Source organism: Corvus moneduloides, chromosome 2 (assembly GCF_009650955.1).
Source record: "Corvus moneduloides isolate bCorMon1 chromosome 2, bCorMon1.pri, whole genome shotgun sequence".
Classification (NCBI taxonomy): Eukaryota; Metazoa; Chordata; class Aves; order Passeriformes; family Corvidae; genus Corvus; species Corvus moneduloides.
In genome coordinates this window covers 43,537,459-43,563,310 of record NC_045477.1, presented here as the reverse complement: position 1 = coordinate 43,563,310, position 25,852 = coordinate 43,537,459, and the positions used below count along the sequence as shown (strand labels likewise).

General features: G+C 38.6%; 1 protein-coding gene across 1 annotated transcript in view; it reads left to right on the top strand.

Moving 5' to 3' along the window:
• GUCY1A2 (guanylate cyclase 1 soluble subunit alpha 2) overlaps positions 1-25,852 on the top strand; it is a 159,769-nt gene that overhangs the window by 59,768 nt on the left and 74,149 nt on the right. Inside the window, exon 5 of the mRNA XM_032099297.1 lies at positions 17,827-18,312. Coding sequence (XP_031955188.1) covers positions 17,827-18,312 — 486 coding nt within the window. The remainder of the gene's footprint in view (positions 1-17,826; positions 18,313-25,852) is intronic.

The window sequence follows — 25,852 nt, the reverse complement described above, 5'->3', positions numbered from 1 at the left end:
GCCTTATATTGTTTAACTCCATGGAAAAACAGTTTTGAGTGGTTGCTTTGATAATCTGGGAGCTCTCAGGCGATCTCAGTTATTACATTTTAGAGCCAAGAGTTCTTTGGCATGGATTTTTATATGGCCTTTGACATATTTATTCTTGCTGCAGTTTTTCCAAACCAGCAGGGACCATGCTTAGACTGTGCTTAGAAATCTGGAATATGTTCAAACAATAAAAGAGGGAAAAAGATAATTTTGTTCTTACAAGTTCTGATATACAAAATAGCTCCAGGGGCCACCGATTTTTGTGCTTGGCACTTCCTTTATATTTTGGCAGATTTATATATATATGTATATATATTTTAACTATCTGTTTTCCACCTGCGTGCATCTTACAAGTATTCATGCAACATAAATTAAGCATGTATGTCCTCTCTGATATGTTGTTTGTGAGGCAAGAGCCATTACACCATGTCATTTAGAGATTATAACACATTCAGGAAGTTTAAATTACTGATCTTTACAAAGGGAATACAAAATTAAATTCTGATTCGAGCATGCCATTTCAAACCACCTTGGTTCTCATTAGGGTTCTGATAATCTAATGTTAGATTCATTACCATCTAAAATTATTGCAATCTGCTGCCTTTTGTTTTGATACAATGTCCATAATTGTTCCATGTGATGTCAGTAATTACTGAGGCTGCTTTAGGAAGATATGCAAAGACATGGCAAGAAAAGATGATTGAGCCAAGTTTAGATTTGTTATGTGGTTGTACATGTGCGTCAGAAACTACATTTTAGTAGTGTATCTGTTTACACTTGATGTTGCATAGGTTCCAGAAAAGGAGGAATTACGCTGCAAGATTGGGAAAACAAATTAAATATAGTCTTGAATCATTCAAGATTGAAAGGAATGACTCCTAGCTATATGAGGATGAAGCTTCTATTGTATTTAATGATTTTTTACTTCGCTTTCTTTTAAAGACAATATATTCTCTTTCCTTTGTAGAACCTACTCCTCTCCCATGCAAAACAGAATAAAACGAACACTCATACTTGCTGAAAATGAGTGTTACTGACCACAAATTACATTGCAGATTATAGGATTTGAAGCACAAAAATATTTACTCTCAATATATTTACTATTGTGATCTGTTCTGCTAAATTTTTCTCATTTTTTGTAAATCAATAAGGCTCTCTTTGCACCCCAAGAGGAAGGATGAAGCGAACTTCATTTCTACTGTTTGCTTTCATATACCTTATTATGAACATTTCACTAATTAAATGAGATTCTACAAAGAATATAAACATGAAAGAGACATCCACTGAATGTGAAATATTTGAAAGATATTTTTCATCCCATAATTTTATTTCTCTTAAAAATTCCAATCTTGGTTGCCAGAAGCAGATGCTTTTGAGAATATTGATAATTTCCTCACTTGTTTGTTTGGTTGTTTGTTTGTGGTTTTTTTTTTTTTTTTCCTAGTACACATACCCACCTTTCTTTTAGAAGCTTGTATTCTTTTTGAGACAGATGAGACTTATTTAGAGTAAATCAAAACAGAATCTCTGGCTAGACATACAATAGATGCAACAGATCTTGTGTGTTTTAATTTCTGATCCATCCAATTAAAGGACTTTTTATGTTCTGTGGTTGGAATTAGAAGTAGCATAAACCTGTAAAATGTCAGAGTTCTCAAATATATGTACACTTATTAGACTACTTAACATTAAGAAAAACTAAGGAAAATCAAATTGAAACCTATCAAAAAAAGCTGTTTGTTTTGGCTTTTGCATGAAGAAATAAAAAAGTATCAGGTTTGATGCCAGTAAACTGTCAATTTGTGGAAGCAGCTGTAAATCAAGTACTGCTTTATTATATTGCTGCACATTTGGAATAAGTTGGATTACTGCAGTGGGAATTATTTCAAATTTATACTACTGAAAATGAGAATGTGATGTTTCCTGACATCACTAGCCAAAGTTTATGACAAAAGCCAGAATTTACTAAGGAGAAGAAAAAAAGAAGAGAAAAAAAGCGTTAAATGTCAAGACATTACAGTAGATAGACTTGGACTCTTATTTAGTTCTTAGTCTTATTTTGTCAGGTTTAAGTGCTGCCATTTCTTTTGAATGATATGGAGGAAGGAGAGCAAGAATCAAACCAGCTAGAGGACAAGTATGATGTCTGAACTGTTAGAAAAGCAAGCTTCCTTTCCAGATTAAAGATGTTTTTGCCAGATGATACAGATAGCAGATTGTTGTTGATTACCAGTAAGTCTGATGAGAGAGAAGATACTTGGAAATTGGCCTCAGATCACCTGGAAAATTCAGTAACCAAAGAGATGAAACCAGATTCTCTGGAGGCATTTAAACTTTTCCCACTGTCGAACAAAGACTAATGCAAGTCATCCCATCAAAGCGTTTTCCATCTGTTTTTATAAGAAAGGGAAAGGAATTAGTGGCTGTCAAAAACAGATTTCAGAACAGCAAAAATTAGCTGCATTGAAACAAGGCCGAGAACTTCTCACAGCAAAGCTGCTTAAATGGGAGAGAAGTTCTGCTTGTGCTGACTCCGAGCTCCCAGTGTGACTTCGTCATTAGCACCCCATGTGGGGTATTTAGCTTTCTAGCTAGGTCAGTTTGGAATCCTGATCTCTTCCTCCTCACCTCAAGCAGCAGCTTCTTAGACTTTTTAAAGATAGCTCTCAGGAAACCTCCCCCCCACAACACAACAGCAAGATGAAACAAACCCCCAAAACCACTTCCAAAAACCCCCGTAAAGCCAAACATGTCTCCTGAGCACAAAGTACATCAGCAGCCCTGGTGATTCAGTCTGGGCTGTCTGGTGTTGGTCAACAGCAGACAGAGGGCAGGAGCATAGAAAGACCCTAGCTTAGTCTAACACAGCAAATCTAGTGCTGTAATTGTAGTGTTATCACAGTGCTGGTAAAAAGTATGTTATTAACCTCCTTTTGAATAGAACACATTCTATTCCAAGGTTGATGTATGAATAAGCATAGGTAAATGATTACTTCTGTGTTAGGAATTCAGCCTGGCTAATCAGTAGGTGTGTAAAGCTGATACTATTTGCCAAATACAGGCTGTTCATGGAATTGGTTGTTTAATTGAGAGTGATAGCACTGCAGCATCAGCATGAGAAAACACAACATGCAGCCTTTGCTGGTCTAACCAAGAAAAATATGGTCTGATATTACACCTGGGTAGGTGTACAGAAGTCAAAATGAAGACAAAGAGGGGGAAATCACTTTGGCATTCTATAGCCTAAGCAAAGGAATCAGTCTCTGTTAGCAGAATGCCAGCTAGGTTTGATAAGGAATATTCATTGGAAAGGTATGCCCAGAATTCATCTGAAATGGACTTTTAGAAGTCTGCTGTGTTGCATCAGGACAAAGATGTTTCTGTTCTTCTTGGCCCAAATATCATTAAGCGAGATATAATTAAAATATTTATAACCTGAATCTAACTTCAATCTGATAGTATTGATGTATCTGATGTCTGAAAATATAATTTTCTTAATCTGTATATAGTAATGGGTATTCCTTCAAGTTATGCAACCTTACCACCTTTTTTGATTGAAAGTGCTTGTTTCAATAAAACCATAACTTTTATGTTTTATCACTTTACTTACTCATTGTAGGATTGAAGAGTTTTGAATTTGGGTCCACATGGATACATATTTTATCCTTTGGCTTAAGTAATGTATAGCTGTGAAATACATCTCTTTCCTTGAATTATCATTTTCTGACACAAAAAGATATTTTGCTAGGGTATTTTTGACCAGCTACTGTCAGTGTCGTCTATAACTATTAAGAATGCATCTCCTAGTCTTACCTTAAGGAGTTAATATTTTTGAGGGCAACTGAAGAGCTTGCTAAAGTTGCCATTGCTGGAACTGTGTGGCTACAACAGCTTTGAATGTGAAACTGTCACCAACTATGAAAAACAGTTAAAAACAGTTAAGTTTAAAATGCATTTCTTAGATATGTTTCCAGTTTGAATTCTCACTTCAGAAGAAACAATTTTCAGGTTGTTTCACTAATTAATTTCAGTGTTAGGGTTATTTCTGGAAGATTTATTCTGTTACAAACGAAAATATTTGGAACAATCTTGCATGTCCAAAATTTTTCATTTCTTGTGTGATCTGATTTTAATACAAAATCACAAATTTTAAGTTCTATAACAAGAATGTCCTGATAGATTAAATTTTAAGGCTCTGTGAGACAGCAGTGTTGTCATTTCTTCTTGTGTGAATCCAAGACAGTTTTCCTGATGTTGTTGATTTACACACATGAAACTCTGAGATTTGATTGACCTTTGCAGAATTTAGGCATCTGGTGATTTGAAGTGAGCAAGACAGCATATGGAAGCTGATCTCTGGAAAGCTTTTACAGAATAAGCTTTGATTTCATTTTTTTCTTGACTTCAGCTGTTAACTGCTTTTGTGAAATGTGAGCATTAAGATGAACCTTTGCAATCAGCAGAGAATGTGTTTTATATATATGGTCATCCATGTTCAAGTAGTATATAATTTGAGAGCATAGGAAAAAGCTGCAGTGAAAATCTCGACGTAGTTAAGTTGGCTGTTTATCCATTTATTTCACTGTGTCAGGATTTTTACTCTGGGGGCTTAAAAGCAATGGAAATGCCTTGGTAATCTGTGATCATTTAACATACTTCAGCCGGGTTATTGTGTATGGAATACAAAGGTGTTTTCAATTGACTCAGGGGCCATCTACCAAAGCAGTAAGGAAAGAAAGAAATTTCATTCTTCCATCTTTTCACAAGTCACTAATACATCAAAATGAATTTTGATAAACAGTATCTTATTTTCTTGCCTGTTGAGCAAAAGGGTGTTATTTCCTTTCACAAACATGTGTGGGAAGAAATTGGGGAAAATGGCTAGTTACACTGTTTAGCTATGACTGACAAATCACAAATGTCATCAGAGAGGTTTTTGTGCCAGACTTCCCATTTATTTCCACTGATACAGCATGTACTTGTGTATATCAGTAGATATGACCTAGAATGTTTTGTGTGCTGCAATAAAAGGTGAACATATTTTGATCATTTGAGAAAGGAGGGATTTTCCACTCATTTGTGACCCTGTGTCCTAGAGTGTGCTGCTCTCAAAAACAACCTCCCCATTAATTCCATATGACTTCAAATTTGGCCTTTTCATTGCCATAGCTCAAGAGCATCCCTTCTGGAGAGCCATGAAAACAACTTGTTTAAACAAAAGATCTCATACTGTCTTGTGAGCAAATTTGTGTTTTAACACAGAAACAGGCAATAATCAGTCTGCTTTTCTGTGTCATTTCTTCTTACCTTAATTCTCTCTCACTTCCTTGACAGATGTAAGAATAGTTTCTTATTTCTAAGAAATCAACTAAACTGTGAATAATGCCATTGACTTAAATCAAAAGACTGTTGCAGTGTGATTAAGGACTGCTAAATTTTACTGTCTTTTTAAAAATATTATTATTATTCTTATGGAATATTGTGCAAGAATAGAGTATTTGAGAGAACTAGTTTAACTTATTTTACCCTTATAAATAAATTATATGATCGCACTTGAGAAGTCCAATACTCTGTATTCTCAGTACATCAACCAGTGTTTTATTTCATAGAATCATCAGCCTGATAATGCAATAACATTTAATATTCCTTTACGTGTTCTCTATAGTCTTAATAATTTATTAAAAGATTATGAAAAATAATGCAATTACAAAAATTAGGCATTCTGGAGGACACCATGTCTAGCCAGATATTGCAAGTTATATTTGAAAGCTAGGGAAGGATTCCTTGGTTTTGTGTATGTGTTAATTTGAGTACTGCAAAACGAAAACTGATAATGCTCATAAATAGAGGATTTCCAGTGTAAGTGTGTAGGAAAAAATCTATGTATTATATGATACTACAGCACTCTAGCAATATCTGGTATCAGTGCAAAATAATTTTAACATAATACATTAACTAGGCCCCACACTGTTCTTATGGCTTGTTGAATCCAGGTATGTCCTGACTTGTGCTGAAGGAAGAGTATTTATGAGAGTCTCTGCATGTAAATGAATTACATGAGTCAATGATAGGCCATGTAAACCCAAATAAATGAAAATGCAGAACAGCTACTGAGAGCACATGTATTACAGATGCTCAGTAAAACTTAGCTCAGAGTTTTAGGCTAAAAGGCTGCAGATTTCTAGGTAAAACCTGAAGAAAATAAGGTAGACTAATTTCCACAAAGAGAATGTTTTCTTTTTGGCTCTTCTCATGGGACCATTTTCATAGGAGACTTTAGGCAGGGCTCCACTCAGCTGCACAGGGGAGAGGAAGTTCTGGGAGAGATCACTCATCAGTAACTGTCATGGGCAAAACAGACTTGACTTGGGGAAATTAGTTTAATTTATTACCAATCAAGTAGGATAATGGTAAGTATAACCAAATCTTAAAACCTTCCCCACTGCTTTTTCCTGGGCTTAACCACTCCTGAATTCTCTGCCTCTTCCCCTCCTTCTGACTCTTTCAAAGGGAGTAAATATCCAAAGTGTGAAATTCTGAAAGGCATCTAGATCTTTTCAAACTGACTTTTGAAACACAGATTTTAGACTTAAAGGCTTTAATACTCAAAAGAATTGTGGGAGTCAAAATGCTGAAAATGGGGAAGCTCATCAAGTGCTCTGCTTTTTAGGGAATTCACATCTCCAAATTAGCTGCAGGTCAGTTTTTGCATGGGTTATAAATTGGTTAGAGCTGTGTACAGACAGCTTTTCATTAGCTCCATTCAGCCTCTCAGCCTGTCCTGGGTAAGCTGGCCATGCTCCAAAAGCAAGGTGGCTGCGTTTGCATCATGCTGCGCCTGAGCAAATATTTTCTGCTTCTCGGCAGGGTGCTTCAGCTGAGGCAGAGCACTGCTAGGGCAGTCCTGTGATTTCTGGGGCTGGCTGGCTTGCGATCTGCCTACCCACAGCAAGCCCTGAGAAGCTGTGCAAAGCTCCCCTGAGGTATCCAAGGTCAGGAATCTGCAAGCTGAGTGGGGAGCTTCGTGAGGCAGCAGTTCTTAATATTTTTAGACGGATCACTTCCTTTGTCCTTCTTTGCTGTAAAGGCTGGGTCTCCCATTTTCATTCACACTCACACTTGCCCCATCCCACCATGCTCCCTCCAGGCTTTGGTGGCCCACATGCAGCAGTGGTGAGCAGCTAAGACCCTGGGAACATCTTATTTCTTGTCAGCCTGAGTCACTGAAACAACTTGCTTAACTGCTTTTTAAAATTTGTGCTAGAAAAGTCAAGGCAATAGAGACTGACCATGTTTTGTTTTTAAAACATCACCTTCAACTTTTTTTTTTCCCTTCATTTTCTTTATTACCATATCAAGAGCAAATCAGTTAGGTGCAGTGAAGAAAATGGAAGCTAAACATATTTTAATGTACACAGAAATGTGAATATTCACTACATCTGACTGTTCCCTCTCACACTCTGTGTTCTATTTATAGTTAAGTTAAAGGCATTTTAATGTTTTTGCTTTTCATTTCTTGATGGGTTGTAAAATAAATACTTAGTGGAATTGATTAAAAATAACACCTGTAACCTGAGACTGCTAAACCAGGCCAGTGCATTCTTCCCAAATTCGTTAACGTAGCCTGTAAGAGATGCCACATGAAGATTGTCTTTTACTGGTACCTCTCAAATATGCTACTTATAACAAATTATGGATGAAAGGTCTCCTAATGATGTAATGGATTATGTTGAACACACTAAAAGAAATTCAGCCTTTTTAAGAAAAATGTAGAAAATGTAATTTTAAAGGCCTGGTACTGTTCCCACTAAAAGCAGCTTGATATATTTACAATTACATCAGTGAGAGGTAGAATGGGTCTTTCTTATTACATCTAACTTAAGAATGATTGGACTGGGAAAAGAAGAAATTTTTTCTCTTCATGTTCTGAAAATTTATACTGCACCAAGAGACCAGAACTGATTAATCCCAATATCAAATTCTAATGGTAGAGTCTTTTATCAAATCTGCTAGAGTACATGATATATGGGATAATAAAAATTAAAGCCAAGTAAAAATACCAACAGAGGACTCTAATCCTCATCAGTTTCCTTGGTGTGGTGCTGGCAGGAATTTTGAGCAGATTTATATACTTAAGATGAATTAAGGAAAGAACAGGATCCTATAAGTCCTAAAGGAGAAAAATTCTGCAAGCTAGTTAGTGCATGGGCTAAGAGATGTTTTAATCACAGGAATTTTAAGATACCTAGGTTGGTGATGAAATGTCACAGCTCCTAATGGTTGCTATATATATCTGTTCTCACAGATCAAAGGGGAAAACTGCTTCTGCTGCTCCTTGCCTACTGTTTTCATGAATAAACATATGCACTTATTTAACCATTTCACTGCTTTTTGCTAAAAAGCAATTTCCACAAAGAAACAAGTGAACCTGAATCTGAGAAAGAAAAATACTTTGCAAGAAATATCACATAAGAAAGAGTACTTTCTGCTAGCAGGTCATCTCAGGCAGGTGGGACAGATCACTTTCAAAGGAGAAGCTGTTGTTAGGAGGTGAACACTGCTAATGGAAGGATTAGGTGAAAGACTGATTCATGCACCCGCACAAATCTTGGGCTGAAGGCAGTAGGAAATAATCCAAAAAGGAACAACACTGTGGAAAATGGCAACCTCTCCACTCCCCTCAGTATACGGACACATTTCTCCACAATTTTGCTTGGTAGACATTGACAGAAATAGATAAAAAATATCTGTCTTTAACAAACTGACACGTAATATTTGTCAGTGATAAAGGTTTTTACAAGCATGAGATAGAGATTTGATTATGTAAATATGTGTAGCTTTTATTTTTAACCAGATGTTTAACAAACATTAATTGGAAATGTAATCTCCTTCATTTGTCTTTCATAAACAGAGAGAGAATATTAAATATGGGAAATTTCCCTTATACTTTGATTGATCTGTTGTAATTAAAATGTGGTGGGATTGTCAGCACAAAAATGCATTTTGCTTCAGTTGAAATGCAAAATTAATGCAAGCGTGTGGCTTGGAGCATGTTTACTGCTATCACCACTTTCACAGTTCACAGATCTTGAGCTTGTTGCCCAGAGTGGCTGTGGATGCCCCATCCCTGGAGTTCTCCAAGGCCAGGCTGGATGGGGCCCTGAACAAGACGGTCTAGAGGAAGATGTCCCTGCCTTTGGTGGGGGGGGTTGGAACTTGATTATCTTTGCAGTCCCTTCTAGCCTAAGCTCTTCTATGATTCTAAACAAATGAGCGTGTCTCTAAAAATTGTTTCCACTGCTCTGCTCCTGACCAAAGCAGACATTTTTAACACTGATGCTGCACATTTGTAACTCTGTGTTGTTGGAGTAAGATGGGCAGCTGAATATCTGCACAGGGTATCCTGGCTTTAATAAAGTAGCAGACAGATGTATTGTTGATACGTTGAAAAATCTAGCATGCTAATTGAAGTGTGTACAACCTGAAAGCAATCTTAGGGGATGAAATAGATTTTGCAGTAAAATGAAAATCATAGAATATCTTGAGTTGAAAGGTACCCGTAAGCTTCATGAAGTCCCACTCCCTCCTTCTCACAGGACTACCTAAAACTAAAACATATGGCCAAGAACATTGTCCAGATGCTCCTTGATTGATAGGTGTTTTTGGTAAAATATTTTATGGATGCTGTCAGGGTACAGCAGGGACCAGGGCCCCCTGAGTGCCGGGAGCCGTGGGAGTCTGCAGGGTGGAGGGGCAGCAGCTGGCAGCCAGGACCTGTCCCAGACACCCAGGCTGGGAATGTGGGGGCAGCCCAGCACCAGCACTGGCACTTCCATGGGGATGGGGATGGGGATGGGGAAAGGCTGACATTGGGCTGGGCCTTGGGCCCTTGGATGGACCTGTGGCTAAGCAGGGCAGGGCTGTGAGAGCATCGCTGAGGCAGGACTGACAGCCCAAGGGCGTGGCATGGGGTCCAGGGCCTTGGACAGGGCCAGGGGAGTCCTGGGAGACTGGACAAGGACTGTCAGGCCATAGGTGCCTTTGGGATTCACACAGGTCGTGTTTAAGTGTATAAAGGTATTCATTAATGGAAAAAAAATTCAATCTGTTCTTGGTGTGTTGATTTTGAGGATTTTGAAATTCTCTTGGAAACACTGGTGAGTTTCTTCTTGTTTTAGAAGAACACTGTCTGGTGTTGCCCATGCCATGTTCTGCCTGTCTGCCATGTTGAGTTGACCCACTCCTCTGCTTGGGAGCATCTGTCAGGGAAGCTGACTGAGGAGCACATAGGGTTGAATTATGGCACTTTGCTGCCTTGTGAAGATAGATGTTCCTTTGAAGGAATCCTTTTTGCGTTGTTTTTATTCCACAGGGCTAGATTTATCTTGGACTTATCCAAGTAGCAGTCAGGAGTACCTTCTTAAAAGCAATTTCTGTGTCTTGAAGCAAGAAAAGATAAACTGTAAATCATCATGACCTTTTTCAGGTGGATCTGCGGTTGCCTTTTGTTTATCTAGTTGGTTTGGCAGACTAATGTGTTAAGGATAATCTCCTTTACCTCTTCCCCTTTCCCTGTTTCACATGTCATTACAGGTGAATTCATGCTTTTGATTTGTCATGCATACCTATGCTTCTTGTGGAGCAGAACCTATCTAACCCTAATTTGTTTGCTTTTAATCTGCCACACTTACTCTTTTGATACCAAGAAATTATTTTAAAGATCCAGATTTACAACTGAAAGATATTAGTATTTCTCTATCACTTTCTTATTTACATTATGGAAAATGAATGTATTCCCACCAAAATTTTGGGTTTCCTAAAGGTGCAATATTTTTTGCTGCCAATCTGGATTTGTGAGGTATCTATGACATACAGAAAATGTTAAATTTGGTCACTTTGGTCTGAAGACTATTGCATGTTATGAAACACTCCAGGGTTTGCTATAAATAATGAGAAATTTTTAACATTCACTTTGCTGCTGTGTGGAATTATATTCTTTTGACAATGCATTGAGCTGGAAATACAAACTTGTAAGCAAATGCTGAGAGTTACAATTTCACAAGAACCCAAGCACATCCTGAGTTGTGCTGAGCAAACCTTGTCTAGTTTATTCAATTGCATCAGGCATTGACTGAAAAGTTATTTTTCATTTCTGTGGAGATGATATATATTTCTCTTACTTTTTTTCAATAAAACATAGGTGCAATGGAAGCTGGTGTTATTTTTGTCTACAGATAAGACAGCAAATCAGGGTTTCATTAGAATATGATTTTTTCTCATTTTCATGAATCTTTCTCCACAGCTAGTTTTGCTAGCTCTGACTTACCCCACTCTACAAGCAGAGCAGGAGTATTGGATAGGTTGTAATGCCGGTTCCTTTTTCTCTCTTTAAGGTCAGATTCATGGTCTTCCTCTCTGGTGGTCAGCCAGCCACAGAGCAGCAGTAACTTTACAGTCATACCTTTTCATTTTATTGAATTGAGGTTTGGAGCATTTAATATAGAAATCTGTTAAACCAACAGAGAACTCATATTTCCCCTAATATACTTATATATTGGCAATTATGTATCTTTCAATGCACAGCAGTACATTCACTCCTGTAAATTAAGTTTATTCTGATAGGAGGTAGACTTAACTGACCAGTACAGGCATGTATGTCCAAGCCTTGTGCTCCCTTCACAACAGAGAAATGTAGGTATTTCTACACATGGGGCATGACTCATTTGACCATGACTTAGATGTCTCACGTAGATCACATGACTTTTATTCCAGAAACACCTGTTTCAGTTGTTGCCTGTAGAAAGAGTTGTAAAGTGACTGAAGCAATCAATTCCACACGATCTACACTGGCACTACATTAATTATCCCAGAAATAACTTGCGTCGTTTTTGTTTGAATGCAAAATGATACCCTACTACCTCTCTCCTTCCTGTTTCTACCTAGATTTCTTTTAAGTCATTGGTTCATTCCTCTGCTTTCCAGACAGACTGATCACCTTTCACAGTTCTCACAAATTAATGCATAATCCAACTCCTCGCCACTTGATGTTTCCATTCTCACTCTCCCTATGAATAGAAGAATATCCCATATTAAACTCATTTTTTCCAATTTGAGCCTTTTACTTTTTGGTCATTTCATAGACTGAGGTTGGAAGGAACCTTTGGAGGTCATCTGGTTCAACCTTCTGCTCAAGCAGGGTCACCTAGAGTGAGTTTCCCAGGACCACATCCATGTAGCTTTTGAGTATCTCCAAGGTTGGAAACTCCACAACCTGAGTAGGCAACCTGTACTAGCTCTTGGTCACCCTATATAAAAAAAGTGTTCTCTGATGTTCAGAGGGAGCCTCCTTTGGTTAGTCTATGGCCTTTGGTCCTGTCTCTGGGCACCACTGCAAAGGTACTTATGTACATGGGTAAGATCATGCTGAGCATTCTCATCTCCAAGCTAAACAGTCCCAGCTGTCTTAGCCTTTCTTCACAGGAGACATGTCCCAGGTTCCTGTCACCTTTGTTGACCTTTGTTGGATACTCTCCAGCATGTCCATGCATCCCCTGTACTGTGGATCCCAAAACTGGAAACCGTACTCCAGGTGTGGCCTCACCAGTTCTGAGCAGAGGGGAAGGATCATTTCCGTCCACCTGCTGCAACACTCCTACTAACGGAGCCCAGAGTACTGTTAGCCTTTGATGCAAGTGCTCATTGCTGGATCATGTTCAGTTTGGTGTCCACCAGGATCTCCAGGGCCTTTTCTGCAAAACTTTTGCCACTGGATTTGTAGAGGAGTTTGATCTCTTTGCATTGGCACTAAGTGTTTTTGAACAGTTTCATATGCCCACCAAGGATTTTTTTCCTTGGGGTAAACCAGCCAATGTTTAAAATTTTTTTTTGTAGGTCATATTTTTTAGACCTTTCATCACATTCATTGCTTTTCACCAGACTCTCCAATTGATCCACATCTTTGTTTTACTAAAAAGGAACAGATTTGCCCATCTGGGGCCTGAAAAATGGTGGTCACAGAATAAGGACTACTTCCTGTGTTTTGCAAGCTCTCTTTTTGTTTATGTAGTCCTGTATAGTGTTTTTTTTCTTAATGACAGCATGACATATTGACTTACATTCATTTGTTCCACTCTGCACTCAGGGCCAGCTTCTTAGGGACAGTTATCCTGCTTGCATTTTTTGCATTTGATTATTTCTGCCTAAGCATATTTATTGCCCTTGTTTTGAATTCCGGCTTCAGCCCATTTTTCCAATTTAAGAGGTTTTTTTTTTTTTTTTAAATTCCAGTGTTGTCCATTATACTTTCAGCCCTTCTAGATGTGTCATGGAAACATAACAGGCAGAGTCATTACATTTCTTTCTGCAAGTGGACTGTCGCCTTGTCCGGTGTTCACAAAATCCCCTAAGCCCCTAACTGCCCAAATATTATGAAATACCTTGCTGTAAATGTTCCTGAGACACTGCCATGTATCCTATAGGACATTCAGGGAAGTCCAGTTGTTTTAAAATTCAGGCTGGACCTCCTTTCTGAAAGTCGCCCTATACTCTTTGTGCCTTGAAGTGATGATGGTGATGGTGTCAAGGTTGATTTATCATAAGCTGATTGTGCCCCAGTCTTTCCATCCTCTAAATAACTATGAACCTTTTAAGGAAGCAGCTTTGTTTACTCTTACTGAATTTGTTCATTGTATGAAATCAAGCATGCATATGTAACTGTGTATGAAAGTGTGGCCCTAGCACTGTAAGTTTCTAACCTAGTCCCAATAAATAAATCTAAAAAAAGAAGACTATAATCACAGTTTGGGAGGGTTTATGCACTGATCAAAATCAAAGGAGCAGCTCTATTAAAATTTGTGGATTTCAGAGGCAGCAGAAGAGGTCTGGCCTACTGAAAAAGAAAATTATTTTTTAAGCCCCCCAGTTATTTCTCAAAAATAACATCTCATATTTCCTTAATAATTTTGAGGAGATGTGTGCACCTTCTCTCAGTCACTATTCCAAAACACACATCTTTGTGCAGAGTAGTATCCTCCCTCAGTGCAACCGGTGAAGCTTTTCCCTGTGCTTTTCCGTAAAGATTAGGCAGTGGATTTGGCATTTGATTCATAAGCTCTTTGATCCTAGGATGGCTTGCATCCAGAGTGTGCAGAGGGTGTGCAGAGGGTTGGATATTGTGTACCTAAGAAGTAGCTGGTGGTGCACTGCTCAGTAGGAGACTCTCCATATTCTCGAACAGCAGCTTTAGAATCTGTCAGTATTTCCAAGGCTGGTCTTTGGGGAGAGAGACTGAAAGAGTTCCTTAGAATCAGGAACTGTTTGCTCCCTTTCATTGCAGTGGGTTTGTGGTGGAACTAAAATTCAGCGACAGGTTTTTTGTTTTCCATCCCAGAACTACTTAGGCTGCACTGTCATTTCACAGCAACATAATACTGTAAAATATGGTATGCAATTGCTCATTTCAAAATGTTCTCTTATACCACTGTAAATCAGGAAAATGTCCTCTGAAAGTGGTGGAATTATTCTAATTTTTTTCAGTGAGAATATAATTAAAGAGACAGGAAGGCAATGAAATGTAGGAGTAATGAAATACAATTGATGACAGAAATGTTTCAATCTTTCCCTGCTTACAAGAAAGATGGATGATGCCATTCTGATTGCCTGTAGGGTTATGGGCCAGGTGTAAAGCTGTCCAGCTTTGGGGAGGTGCCCAGAAATGTGACTTACTATGGCAAGCTTCAGGTAAACCAGATATCCTATATCATCAGCTCTACTTTAAGATACAAAGAAGAATATAAGAAGCAAGAGAAATCAAAGAAAAGATATGGAAGTCATGCTGGATCAGTCGCAGACTGAAGTCTGCTAGAAAGAGTCTGAATCATCTCTGAAGCTTCTTTGGAAAGGAAAAGGCTTTGCAAAAACTGAGAAGAATGATGCAGTCTTAGCTCTTCTCTGCTGCTGTTCTTTACAAGATTTGGGTGTTTCTTTCCAGGAAAGCTGGGGCAGCTTCATGTCTGTTGTCCTGTTCCCTGATTTGGCAACTTGAAGAGACTGGCAAGACTTTTTCTAAAACACCCATCAGTCATCAAGAGAGAGCAGGACAACAGAATCACTAACGTAACATGAAAGAAGGGATAGGAAACATCAGCAATTCCTGTTAGGCAGAACAAGTGATAATAGTATTCAGGGGGTAAAGCTGAAATAGCACTGAACCTTTGACAGTTTTAGGAAGCTAATCAGTTGTGTAGGGAGAATATCTTTGCAAAAGTTTCTAAAAATGCTCAACCTTGTTGAAGCAGGGGGTCAGCTCACTTGGTTATTATTAGTCAGGCATTTTACAGGATTGTCTGTCTTTTATTGCTTTTCACACATAAGTCTCAAAAGTGTGTTATAGGGTGGTCAATAGCATCGTTCCTGCTGTGCTAAAAGGCCAGATAAGAAGTCAGGGTTGATAATTTGCCTGAGGTTACCCAGAAGTAGAGCAGAGGACTCCAGAGTGCCTGTTTAGTACATTATTTACTCAGTCAGTGTTTCCTGAGAAAAGTCCACCTGGGGACGGTTGGCACAATACATTAACACAGACAGAGATCACATCAAAGAGTTTAACACCTCAAATTGACAGAGGTGAAGTGGTGGCACAGGAGGATGCATTAATTTTCTTCTAGTCTCACAGCAGGTTAACAGTAGAAACACAACTCCAAGCCAGGTGCCTTGCCTTGCTGACAAGCAGCTCACCCCCAGGGCAGGCTGGCTCAGCCTGGGTCTGTGGTCACACTCTCGCCTCCTGAGCTGAAAACACCCTGTTTTCACCTGGAGATGGAAGAGGCAAGTGATAATATGAGATACTTTTATTTCACACAAGAGTGAAATTCTACAAACAGGAAACTCTCCAGCAAAAGGGAACAAAACAGGAAGAGAATTTAGAAATGCTGTACCATGTATTTCATATTTGGCAACTTGTACTTCAGAATTAAAACAATTTTGCATGTGCCCTTTTGAAAGCATGAGGCTGCTTGCATGAAGAAAGCATCCTATTTCCCAGGGAGCCTTGTTTCAAAAGTAGAAAAAGAACACTTAGTCATGGAGCATTAAATCAGCTCATGTAGGTAGCTGACTAGCTTTCTCACAGAGATGAATGTCCCAGAGTGAAGCTGAGCAAGTAGGGCTTAGAAACGTAAATATTAGTAGGTGTGCAGGAACATAAATTAGAAAATTTGACAATTTTAATTACTTGAATTTACTTTCACTTGCTGAGTTCCCTGGCTGACATCAGAAGCTGCATCTGTTAGGTTGCTAGAAGAGAAGGCAGAGGGCAATGGGGACAGGATAGGCTCAATTCCCATGTTGCCATAGAGGCTGCAATGACAGTATATTACCTAATGAAAAAAAAAAAAAACAACAAGCAAAACTAATAGAAAGAGTAGCTTCCTAAAATCTCCTCCAAATATGGAAGTACCATGTAGGATTAGCTGTCACCTCAGCAGGAGCATTCAGGCCACTGGACACTTAAATCACATCATTATTGCAGACACCTCTGGGTTCCCTGATGGAGGTTTTTCTGTTTTGCTCGGTAGGATTAGGGATGGAAGGAGGATTAAATGATAAGTGAATCATGTGACAGTGAGCAAATGCCTACATGATGAAAGAAGTGGTGACTGGAGGAGACCTTTTTATTTCAAGAGATTGTGTAGAATACAAAAACACAGATATAGGGCATTATGGTGCCTAACACCATGCTTAGATGCATAAGGTTTGTGTGTTGTGCCTGTTTTGACTATGAGATCCTTGGGTTAAGGACTGTGGGTATTTTAGATCACGTAGCACAGTATTGCCCTGGTCTTTGTGCAGTCCTGGAATGGAAGCATTAATCAGGTTGTTCTTCATGACAGAGGCTATGGCAAGCTGTATTTACAAAGAGATACAGTTTGTCTGATTTAATTTAGTTTTCAGTGTTCATTTCAGTCTGGTAGTTTTGTGCTCGACTACCATGATGGAGCAAGAGGTAACAATCCACGGCCTCGGTGATATCAACCCTTGGACAACACTCAAAACATCTAGCCATTTAACAGGCAGTTGCAAAAGCTATAAACCACCTGATGCTCATTCCTTACTGTTCCTTCTACTGTTCCACAAATAAAAATTGGGTGAATCTCTATCACCAAGAAATCTGCAGATTCTAACTGAAATCAGCCTTCAACTCTGCTGCATGTATGAGAAGGAAAAGAGGAAACAGGAGGACTAGTACGATATTTTCATGCCATTTGTTATTTATAGGGTTGTTTTTCGCATCTATTTTTATTTGATTCCTCTGTAAAATGGCCACAATTGACTTGTATTAGCTATTTTGCTGAAAAATAACAGAAGGTATTTTGTTTCACTAACCTGCTTTCAGACAGTTGCAATTTCTCATTACTTTTTTTTCTTTTTGTAATTTATAGCTAAGTAACAGAGAAAGAACAACTCTGGAATTTGCTTGTAAGGCCACGTACATTCCAGGAGCAATATTTAGACATCACACTGAGAACACATATTATTGCTTTCTTATTTAATTGGGTACAAATAAAATCCAACATCTGATTTGGGAATACTTTTGTGACAATTTAGGCTGGTTTTTGACTCAATTTGGTGAGCAAACTCTGTGAGTCTCATTACTTGAATAGGTGAGTGCAAGAGGCTTCTGTATAAAAGGCTACAGTTTATTGTTTTAGCCAAAAAGGAAAGACGGAGGAAGTACAATGAGGATCCACATCTATCAGCTGATTTTTCCCCTTTTCTAAACTCTGGTTTTTTATTTTGCAGGTGATGGAAATTAAAGGACAAATGATTCATGTGCCAGAATCAAACTCGATATTGTTTCTGGGTTCCCCCTGTGTGGACAAGCTGGATGAGCTAATGGGCCGAGGCCTCCATCTTTCAGACATACCTATCCATGATGCTACTCGTGATGTCATATTGGTTGGGGAGCAAGCAAAGGCACAGGATGGCTTGAAAAAACGAATGGATAAGCTGAAGGCAACACTAGAATGTACACACCAAGCCCTGGAAGAGGAGAAAAAGAAGACAGTAGATCTCCTTATTTCTATTTTCCCTGAAGAGGTGGCTCAGCAGTTGTGGCAGGGGCAACAGGTTCAGGCCAGGAAGTTTGATGATGTCACCATGCTCTTCTCAGACATTGTTGGCTTCACTGCCATCTGTGCTCAGTGCACGCCCATGCAGGTCATCAGCATGCTCAACGAGCTCTACACGCGCTTCGACCACCAGTGTGGATTCCTTGACATCTACAAGGTAATAGCTCAAGTCCTAACCTAGCAAAAGCTAGTTGAAACGAATGCAGAAAGAATCCTGGTAGCTTTCTTCCTAAATTGAAGACCTTCCCTATAAAAATATGAAGGCAATATTTTTGTTTTATGTGCAAAAAACCCCAAATCTGAAATATGACCATTGAAACTCAAATGCTTTAATATGAAACTGTCATCATGGTACTTCCATGGGAATATAGGCCTCATATTCCCATTTCCTTATAGAAATGTACATCTCCTGTATGATAGCCTGGTTTCCTTTAGATGACACATCAGCAACAGCATCCTAAGGATGAAGAAGTGCACAGTGATGAATCCTAACCCAAGCTGCAGCTCCTGGGAGGCACTCACTTTACACTTGAATGCTTTAGGGTTTAGGCATTTATCTTTCCCTTGAAAGAACTAAAATTTTCCATAAGGAGCAGAGCATTCACTAAAAGAAGTTATTATAAGAAACTTCCACTGAAAAACAGGAAGAGGACAGCAGATGTCCGTGCACAGTCAATGTAATGAATGGGACATGGCACTGGTGTGCCATGCTCCAAAGGAAGTGTCACACATGTTGGTCCCATTAGAGAACTCATCTTCACTTCTCTGAAATGGATTTGGTGTCCAGTATGTATTTGAGAGAAAAAAGAGGGGAGGTAGAATTTAATAAATGCACTGAAGATATTATCTGTGTAATTATCCTGTGAAACCTACAGACTGTGTTGTATATGGAATACCTTTAATTTTCTGATAGAAGAAATAGAGCAAGTTTCTTTTTATATGTTAATGCACGAGAGAAAAGAAATGTGGTTGTAAAATTATATGTTGACTTTATTATATGGCTGAGGTTTGCAAACTAACAGTTTTCAAACTGTTTTATATAGTATTTGTTAGGCTGCAGAGATAAAGATCTCACAAGTGTGCTGCCCCTTTAATTTCTAGCCTTTAATGCGCTTTAAAAGGAATTGAAAAATAATTATTACCCACCTAAATAATAATCAGGGGTGAAACGTTATAGCACGTACCACAGATAGAACTGAAAATGGTATAGCTAAAGGTTGGTAGGGCACTTTACCAAAGTAAACAAGCACACTGTAAAGAAGTTGGGCTCCTGGGTTAGGGTTTTGTTTTACTAATGCTCAGAAGCCAAAGGCCACGTTGGGACACAAATGCAGTGGAAGGTACCAGCCCTCATTTGGAAACTGTTACAGTGATACAGTCGAAAAAGATGGTGAGTGCAGTCTCAGTTTGTGTTACTCTGATGTTGCTGCACTGGATTAGGACCCAGCTCTGGGAAGAGGACTTGAGGAACTTCTGACCCAGAGTCAGGAGTGATACCTAGTAACCCTGCTTCACATGCTGTGTGTTCACATGCTTCACATGGGTGTATTCGCTGTGTTCCCAGGTGATTAATTTCAGCTGTTTTGAAGCATTCAGAACATTCTTTGTTGAAAATTATGGTTGCATGGGAATAGGATATAAAGTATGCAAAACTCTATGATCTGACTGTAAGGAAGGCTGGCTGAGTCCTGTGAGAACACTAAGGAGGAATATTTATGCATAGGTCATGAATATTATACCATTTAGACCATGGCTTTCTGCCTTTCACCTAGCTTTGTGCTACTGTGGCTAGAAAGATGTTACTTTATGAGAAGACTGTCCTGACCAGTGAAATAAGGTCATAGCTGTTGAGATAGGCAAGATGAGATTTATGCATTCATAAAAAGGAATAAGCACTTCCATGTCGAAACTCCCATGTAATTCTGTGAGTAAAGGTATTAATAAAACCTGTTTTTCTATGGAAGAATGGCTTACAGCTCTAACACCCTTTCTCCACTGTTGCTGCCATAATATAGGTGGTTCCTTCTCGGATCCTTTCATCCTGAATTTTCTTTATCTCCCTACTCCCCCCATCCCTGGACCCTCCCTACGTGTCCCCTGATGCCCACCACCACCCACTAATAAGCAAGGCACTGTGCTCTATGGCTATTCTGGACCTGTATGCACCTTTTTTCTCCCCTCCAAATGTTTTTTATTTTTTTTTTTTAACCAGAAATCTAAAAAAAAATCTGAGGGGTTAAGTGAAAATGACTCAGTTTAGCACTACAGAAAGAAAAAACTCAGGCAATGAACCTGTTTTTTTTTCACTAGAGAATCAGGCTTCAAATAAAATAGCAATCCTTTTGAAAGAAAACATTTGCATTTTAAAATGAAAATAGCTTGTGTGTTTATATCTTTTTCATTTGTTTCAGGTGATATTCTGGAAGCAAAGTTTATTGCTAGGAATGATCACCATTGCAACAATTACGATTTTAGAAGTTATTGTCAGGTAGTGAATTTTAGATACTTAATCACCACTTTGGTGGGCTTTGTACTGAGCCCACCTCAAAGATATACTTGTGTAACTAGGCTACAGAAATTTATTATGTGACCTAAATACATCAATTTTTAAATTTTCTTGGTTTTTAGCAGCATGGCAGGAATAATTTGCAAAGATTATTTGGTGGGTACATCTGAATACCAAATTCACCATTTTGTAAACAGAAAATTAAGCAAAATTCAATAAATAAGTTCCATGCTGTAAATAATTTACCCAGCTTTACTGTTACAGAATTTTGTATTCAGAACCTCAGTGCTTCTAATCTTGGATTCGGACAATGAACATAATATTTTCATTTATAGAGAAATATGCCACAGAAAGAGCAAAGATCCTCACATTTAACTAGCCAGACATAGAGGACAAGCATAATGAGCTGTTATACAGCTGTCTGTGGTACAGACTAAAAATGCTTGGAGAGGGCTGAAGAGTGATGAGTTAGACTTTGAAGTTTCTTGAGAATCAAAGTAGGTAGTTATAACTGATGAGGTAGGGAAAGCTTATCCAATGGATGGAGGCACCGTTAGGAATGACACAGACAGATGATGGGCTCAGAAAATGAATTTCACGGCAGCATTTTGAATGGATACCAATGATGACAGATTACATTTGTCCAGGCTGAGGGAGAACATTGCCATAATTGAGATGCACGGTGTTATGAGCCTGGGTGACAGTTTTAGCAATCTAGAAGAATCTGTGTTTTAGAGAATGAAACCTGGGAAAGAATATGCTGACATACACCCTTGGTGAAAAGATTAGGATGGACATATTCGTGATAATCACAGAAGGGCAAGGAGGTGAAAGACCTGAGACCTGGTGATGCATTTGGAAACTGGTGCTGCTGACTCTCCAAGCTAATTATATTTGGTTTGGAGTTGAGGAATGGGAGAAAAAGATGCTGTCAAGCAGGGAGTGCAGTTCAGAGCAGAGTAGCTGCAGATGCTTGGCAGGCTGGTGTTTGTGGACATGCAAGTAGAAACATGGACTCCAGGAGCAGAAGTCATGGGAGAGATATCTCAGTAAATTTTGAAAGCTGTGGCTTTGGGTAAAATATGTACTTGTTGGCCTGTCTGTTTTGACCTGTTTTTCTCTGCATCTGAGTTCCTGTTGTTTGTCAGCCAAGTACTGGGAAATGATGCTTCAGTTAAGCCATCTCTTTATCAAATAAGCTATTTAGATATGCTGCAACCACGTCTGCTGGCATTTAAAACTTAACCCTGCAGTCTGAAATCTTCCCTGCTTAATATTCCCACAGCTTCTGTTTGTCCTTCATGTAATATGTATTTGACATTGGCTCATTTAAAATATTTGTTTCTTGTTGAGCCCTTCTGCCTTTGCAGGCCTGCTTTCTCAGCTCTTTTCCCCTCAGTTTCCTTTCTGAAACATTTCCCCTGTCCACCCTTTAACTACTGTGTAAAGGCAGCATTTACTGTGCATGTTTTTTTGGCTCTGTGTGCAGTGACTGTGTGGCTATATATGTTGGCTTGGTAATGTCAAGCCAAACAGAGCAGAACCAGACCTGATCCTGTAGGTGTTAGTTTCTTTGTCCTTTCTCTAAATAGGGCAGCATTTGCCCTTGAAGACATTGCAGATTTTCCTTGACACTATACTTCACTTTCTGTGAGGTGCTAAGTCCCACTTTCCGTGTCTAAGCAGAGAGTCCTAAATGTTTCTTGAAAACTGTGGTCAGCTGCCAGAATTTCTTTGCTATACATCTTCGTTGTAAAAATTTTAATTGAAAGTTTATTGAGTATTTATATAAGACAATATACTTACATACGTTAATTTTACAGTCAGAATCCACAACATTGTTATATGAATTTCTGTTTTCTTTTTGGTTTCATTATTTGGTTAAACTGGCACTCTCTCTGAGTGGTACCACACAGCTTCCTTGGGCTTTTATTCCTGGCAACAAGATTCACTTAGCATGTTAGATCTTTGTTTTCTGATTTTATATGCCTAACACTGTCTACAGCCTTAATATTTGCTCATTGTAAAGACCTGAGACTGAAAAATGATGGCAAATCTGGACTGTCCTGCAATTATTCAAGACTGATACTCACCGGTTTTGTTTAGGTTGTGATACAATGCTTTTAGGAACCTAATTTTAAACTCCCATTTTCTAAGAATATCGCTTTACATTTCTGTAATGGTAGTTTAAGTTGCAGAAATCTGTATTCATTTTACAGAAAATACCAGTACATTCTCAGTGCCATGACTATCCCCTCTTGAGAACTAATACATCTTGTATCCAAATACATGTTCTTGACCTTATTATCAGTGCTATAATGACTAAAGAATACTTCAATAAACAGGGTCATGAGTTTCAGACTATTCTGAAGTTTTCCAGGCTTTATGTTTCATAAGTTAAAAAACGTAGTCCCCAAGTTTTCCTGTACAATCTACGGCCACTATTTCTGCCAACTTTCTGTCCAGTTATAACCTTTTAAGTTCAGTACAAATACATGGCCATTTTGAGAAGTTTTGAAATTCTAAACTTCAGCTTAGGCATTTGCAAAAGGCAGGAAGTGCAATTAAGATATGTAAAATGATAGTGATACTCTTACATGTATTGCACATAAAATATTTTTTTTTAAATGGAATGGGGCAGTTCAGAGGATTATCAGTGCAGTAGGTGTTGCTTCTTCCTGATAGTTTAAAGTCAACAGGTTTTGAATGTGTAACAGATGAAAATGGGTAATAGAAAAAAATTTCCATTGCCCAGAAGCTTGCTCTCTCCGTGGTGCCACCCAGCCTGTTAGAGCTGCCTGCAGCACACTGCTCTGTTTGGGTCCCACCACAGAGGGTTCCTGAACCTTCTTTCTTCTGTCTTTGAGCAGGCAATGACACTTTCTCCTCCTGGGACTCTTTGCCCATATGTGGACTTGATGGCACACTGGCATCTCACTCCAATATGAAGTTAGAGCAAAGCTGGGGCAGCTGTCTCTTTGGGGAACTCAGAACTGTTCTTGGGTTAAGGGGAAAAAAAACCAAACCTTAAAAAAAAAAAACGAAACACAAAAGGTTCCATGGATTTTCCCTGCAGATCTGGTGTAACACACCACCCAAGAACTTAAGACTTCCCATTACTTCAAGCACGTATTTTTCTCCAGCCTTGTGGACAATTTACACTTTCTGTCTTTAGGGAGATCTGCAAATGAAGCAAACAGACACTCAGGCTCCAGAGGAGTTATTCTTTGCTTTATAAACATACAGCCCTGCACAAAGCACTAAAAGATCTGTGCATGTTCTCCTGCAATACATCACCCAAGAATCCTCTAAAGGGCCTAGGACTTCTGTTTCTGTATATAACTACTTCTCTGCTTCTTCAGGAATACCATACTTGTATATAATTCCTTCTATTTTTCTATTTTTTTTTTTTTTTTTGGTCTCTCTCCTTTAACTTTTCTCTTATCTGGAAAGCTGGAAAGCACACATTTGTTTGTAACTGGCCTGGTCCATTTCTCTCAAGTTGCATGGGAGCCTTAGAATCTATGTCCAGCTTACAGGTCCTGGGAGCACTTTCCAAGCCCTCAGTTTGTATGTGAAGCCCACATTCTATGGCTAGGTAGGAACCATGGCTAAGGGCATTCCCTCTTGTAGCACACAGGTCTCCCTGATGCTATGTCCTTTGTTTTATTCTGTCAAGTTTTTCCACCTTCTAAATTTAAGAACCTCTGAGGGACTGGAGAAAACTAATTTCACTTTCCCTCTGCTTTGGCTCTTGTCATTTTTAAGCAGTCTGGTGTTGTGCTAGATCTGGAAGATACATAGCACAGCTGTGACAACATATGGCTGGACTTTTATATACCAAGATGCAACATTTTCATTCATGCAAATAGGATTCATAGCTGTACCTTAATTTATTAAATTATTGAAGTGAACATGGAGGATACTTAAGTAAGTTAATAGGAACTAGACAACATATGAATTTCAGGACACAGAAATGAAAGCTTGTGTAACCTTGAGGAAGATACTGTGGTTCACTAGGGGGTTAAATACTGGGGATACCTATAGCAAATTAAGACCACTCTTCCATCTGGAGAAGGACATTAAACTGAAATGTGTGCCTTATGTCATACATGATTATTTTAATATTTTCTTATTTTGTTGAACAGTTCTGTACTTTGACATTGCATTAAGGCAGAATGCCAGCCAGGACGTTTTCTATTCATCAGAGAGAATTGGTTTGATTTTTGCAATTTCGTATTTGCCTACAGAAGAGAGAAATAATTTATGCACTATGACTTTTGTATTCCGTGGCTGTTGTGTGCAAACCTGATATTGATGTCATGTAGACCGCAAGTCTTCTGGCATGACTCTCTTTCAACGAGTGAAAAAAACCCCTCTTTTAAAATACTAGGTAGTAATTCTACACAGCAAGTACTATTTGTCTTTTTTCTTCTGTAGAGGAAGTAGCACTGAGTTACAGTGTAGATGAAAGAGTTCCTCCACATATTGCATGCTGAAAATCTGTGCCTAAGACTGCTAAGTAGGTGCTATAGAAAGAGTTCAAACACAGCTCTTCTAGCAAAATGCTCCTGAACTTGCCAGTATGTAACATCATTAAACTCACTAAAAATAAGATGCCCCCAGGCCTGGTAAGAGCAATTTTTTCTTAATTAGGCTCCTGGGAAAGGAAGTTGGTTTTATAGGAAGTCACTTCTTTTAAAAAATGAGCTTTACAAGAAGAACAGAATTCTGAACTTCATAGGTTGACATCTGTAATCCACCCCTTCTCACATGGGAGGTGTTTTCCTGAAGTCAAGAACCATAATGTCACGTTGTAAAAGTGTTGCAAAGTTACCTTGAAACTTGGGCCTAAGATTTCACTGCCTAGGAGTTGATTTTGAAAACATTAAAGACAGAACCTAAGAGAGTGAAACACTAAGTAGGAGCTGAAGGACATTCTTTGAGAACAAGTGTGTTCTCAAATCCTATCTGGAAAACTTTAAAATCCTTTCCAAAGAAGAAAGTTTTTTATAATATACCAGAGATTTGGAAACCTATAAATAGTGCTTTACTGCTGACTAATATTGTTAAGCTTCACAGTGCTGCAAAATTCAACCGTTTCAAGGCTTTTCTGACAAATCTTAGCAGTAGAAAAAACATAGAGAAAACTTCAAAATGTAAACAGAATTAGGCCTTAATTTGTATTCAC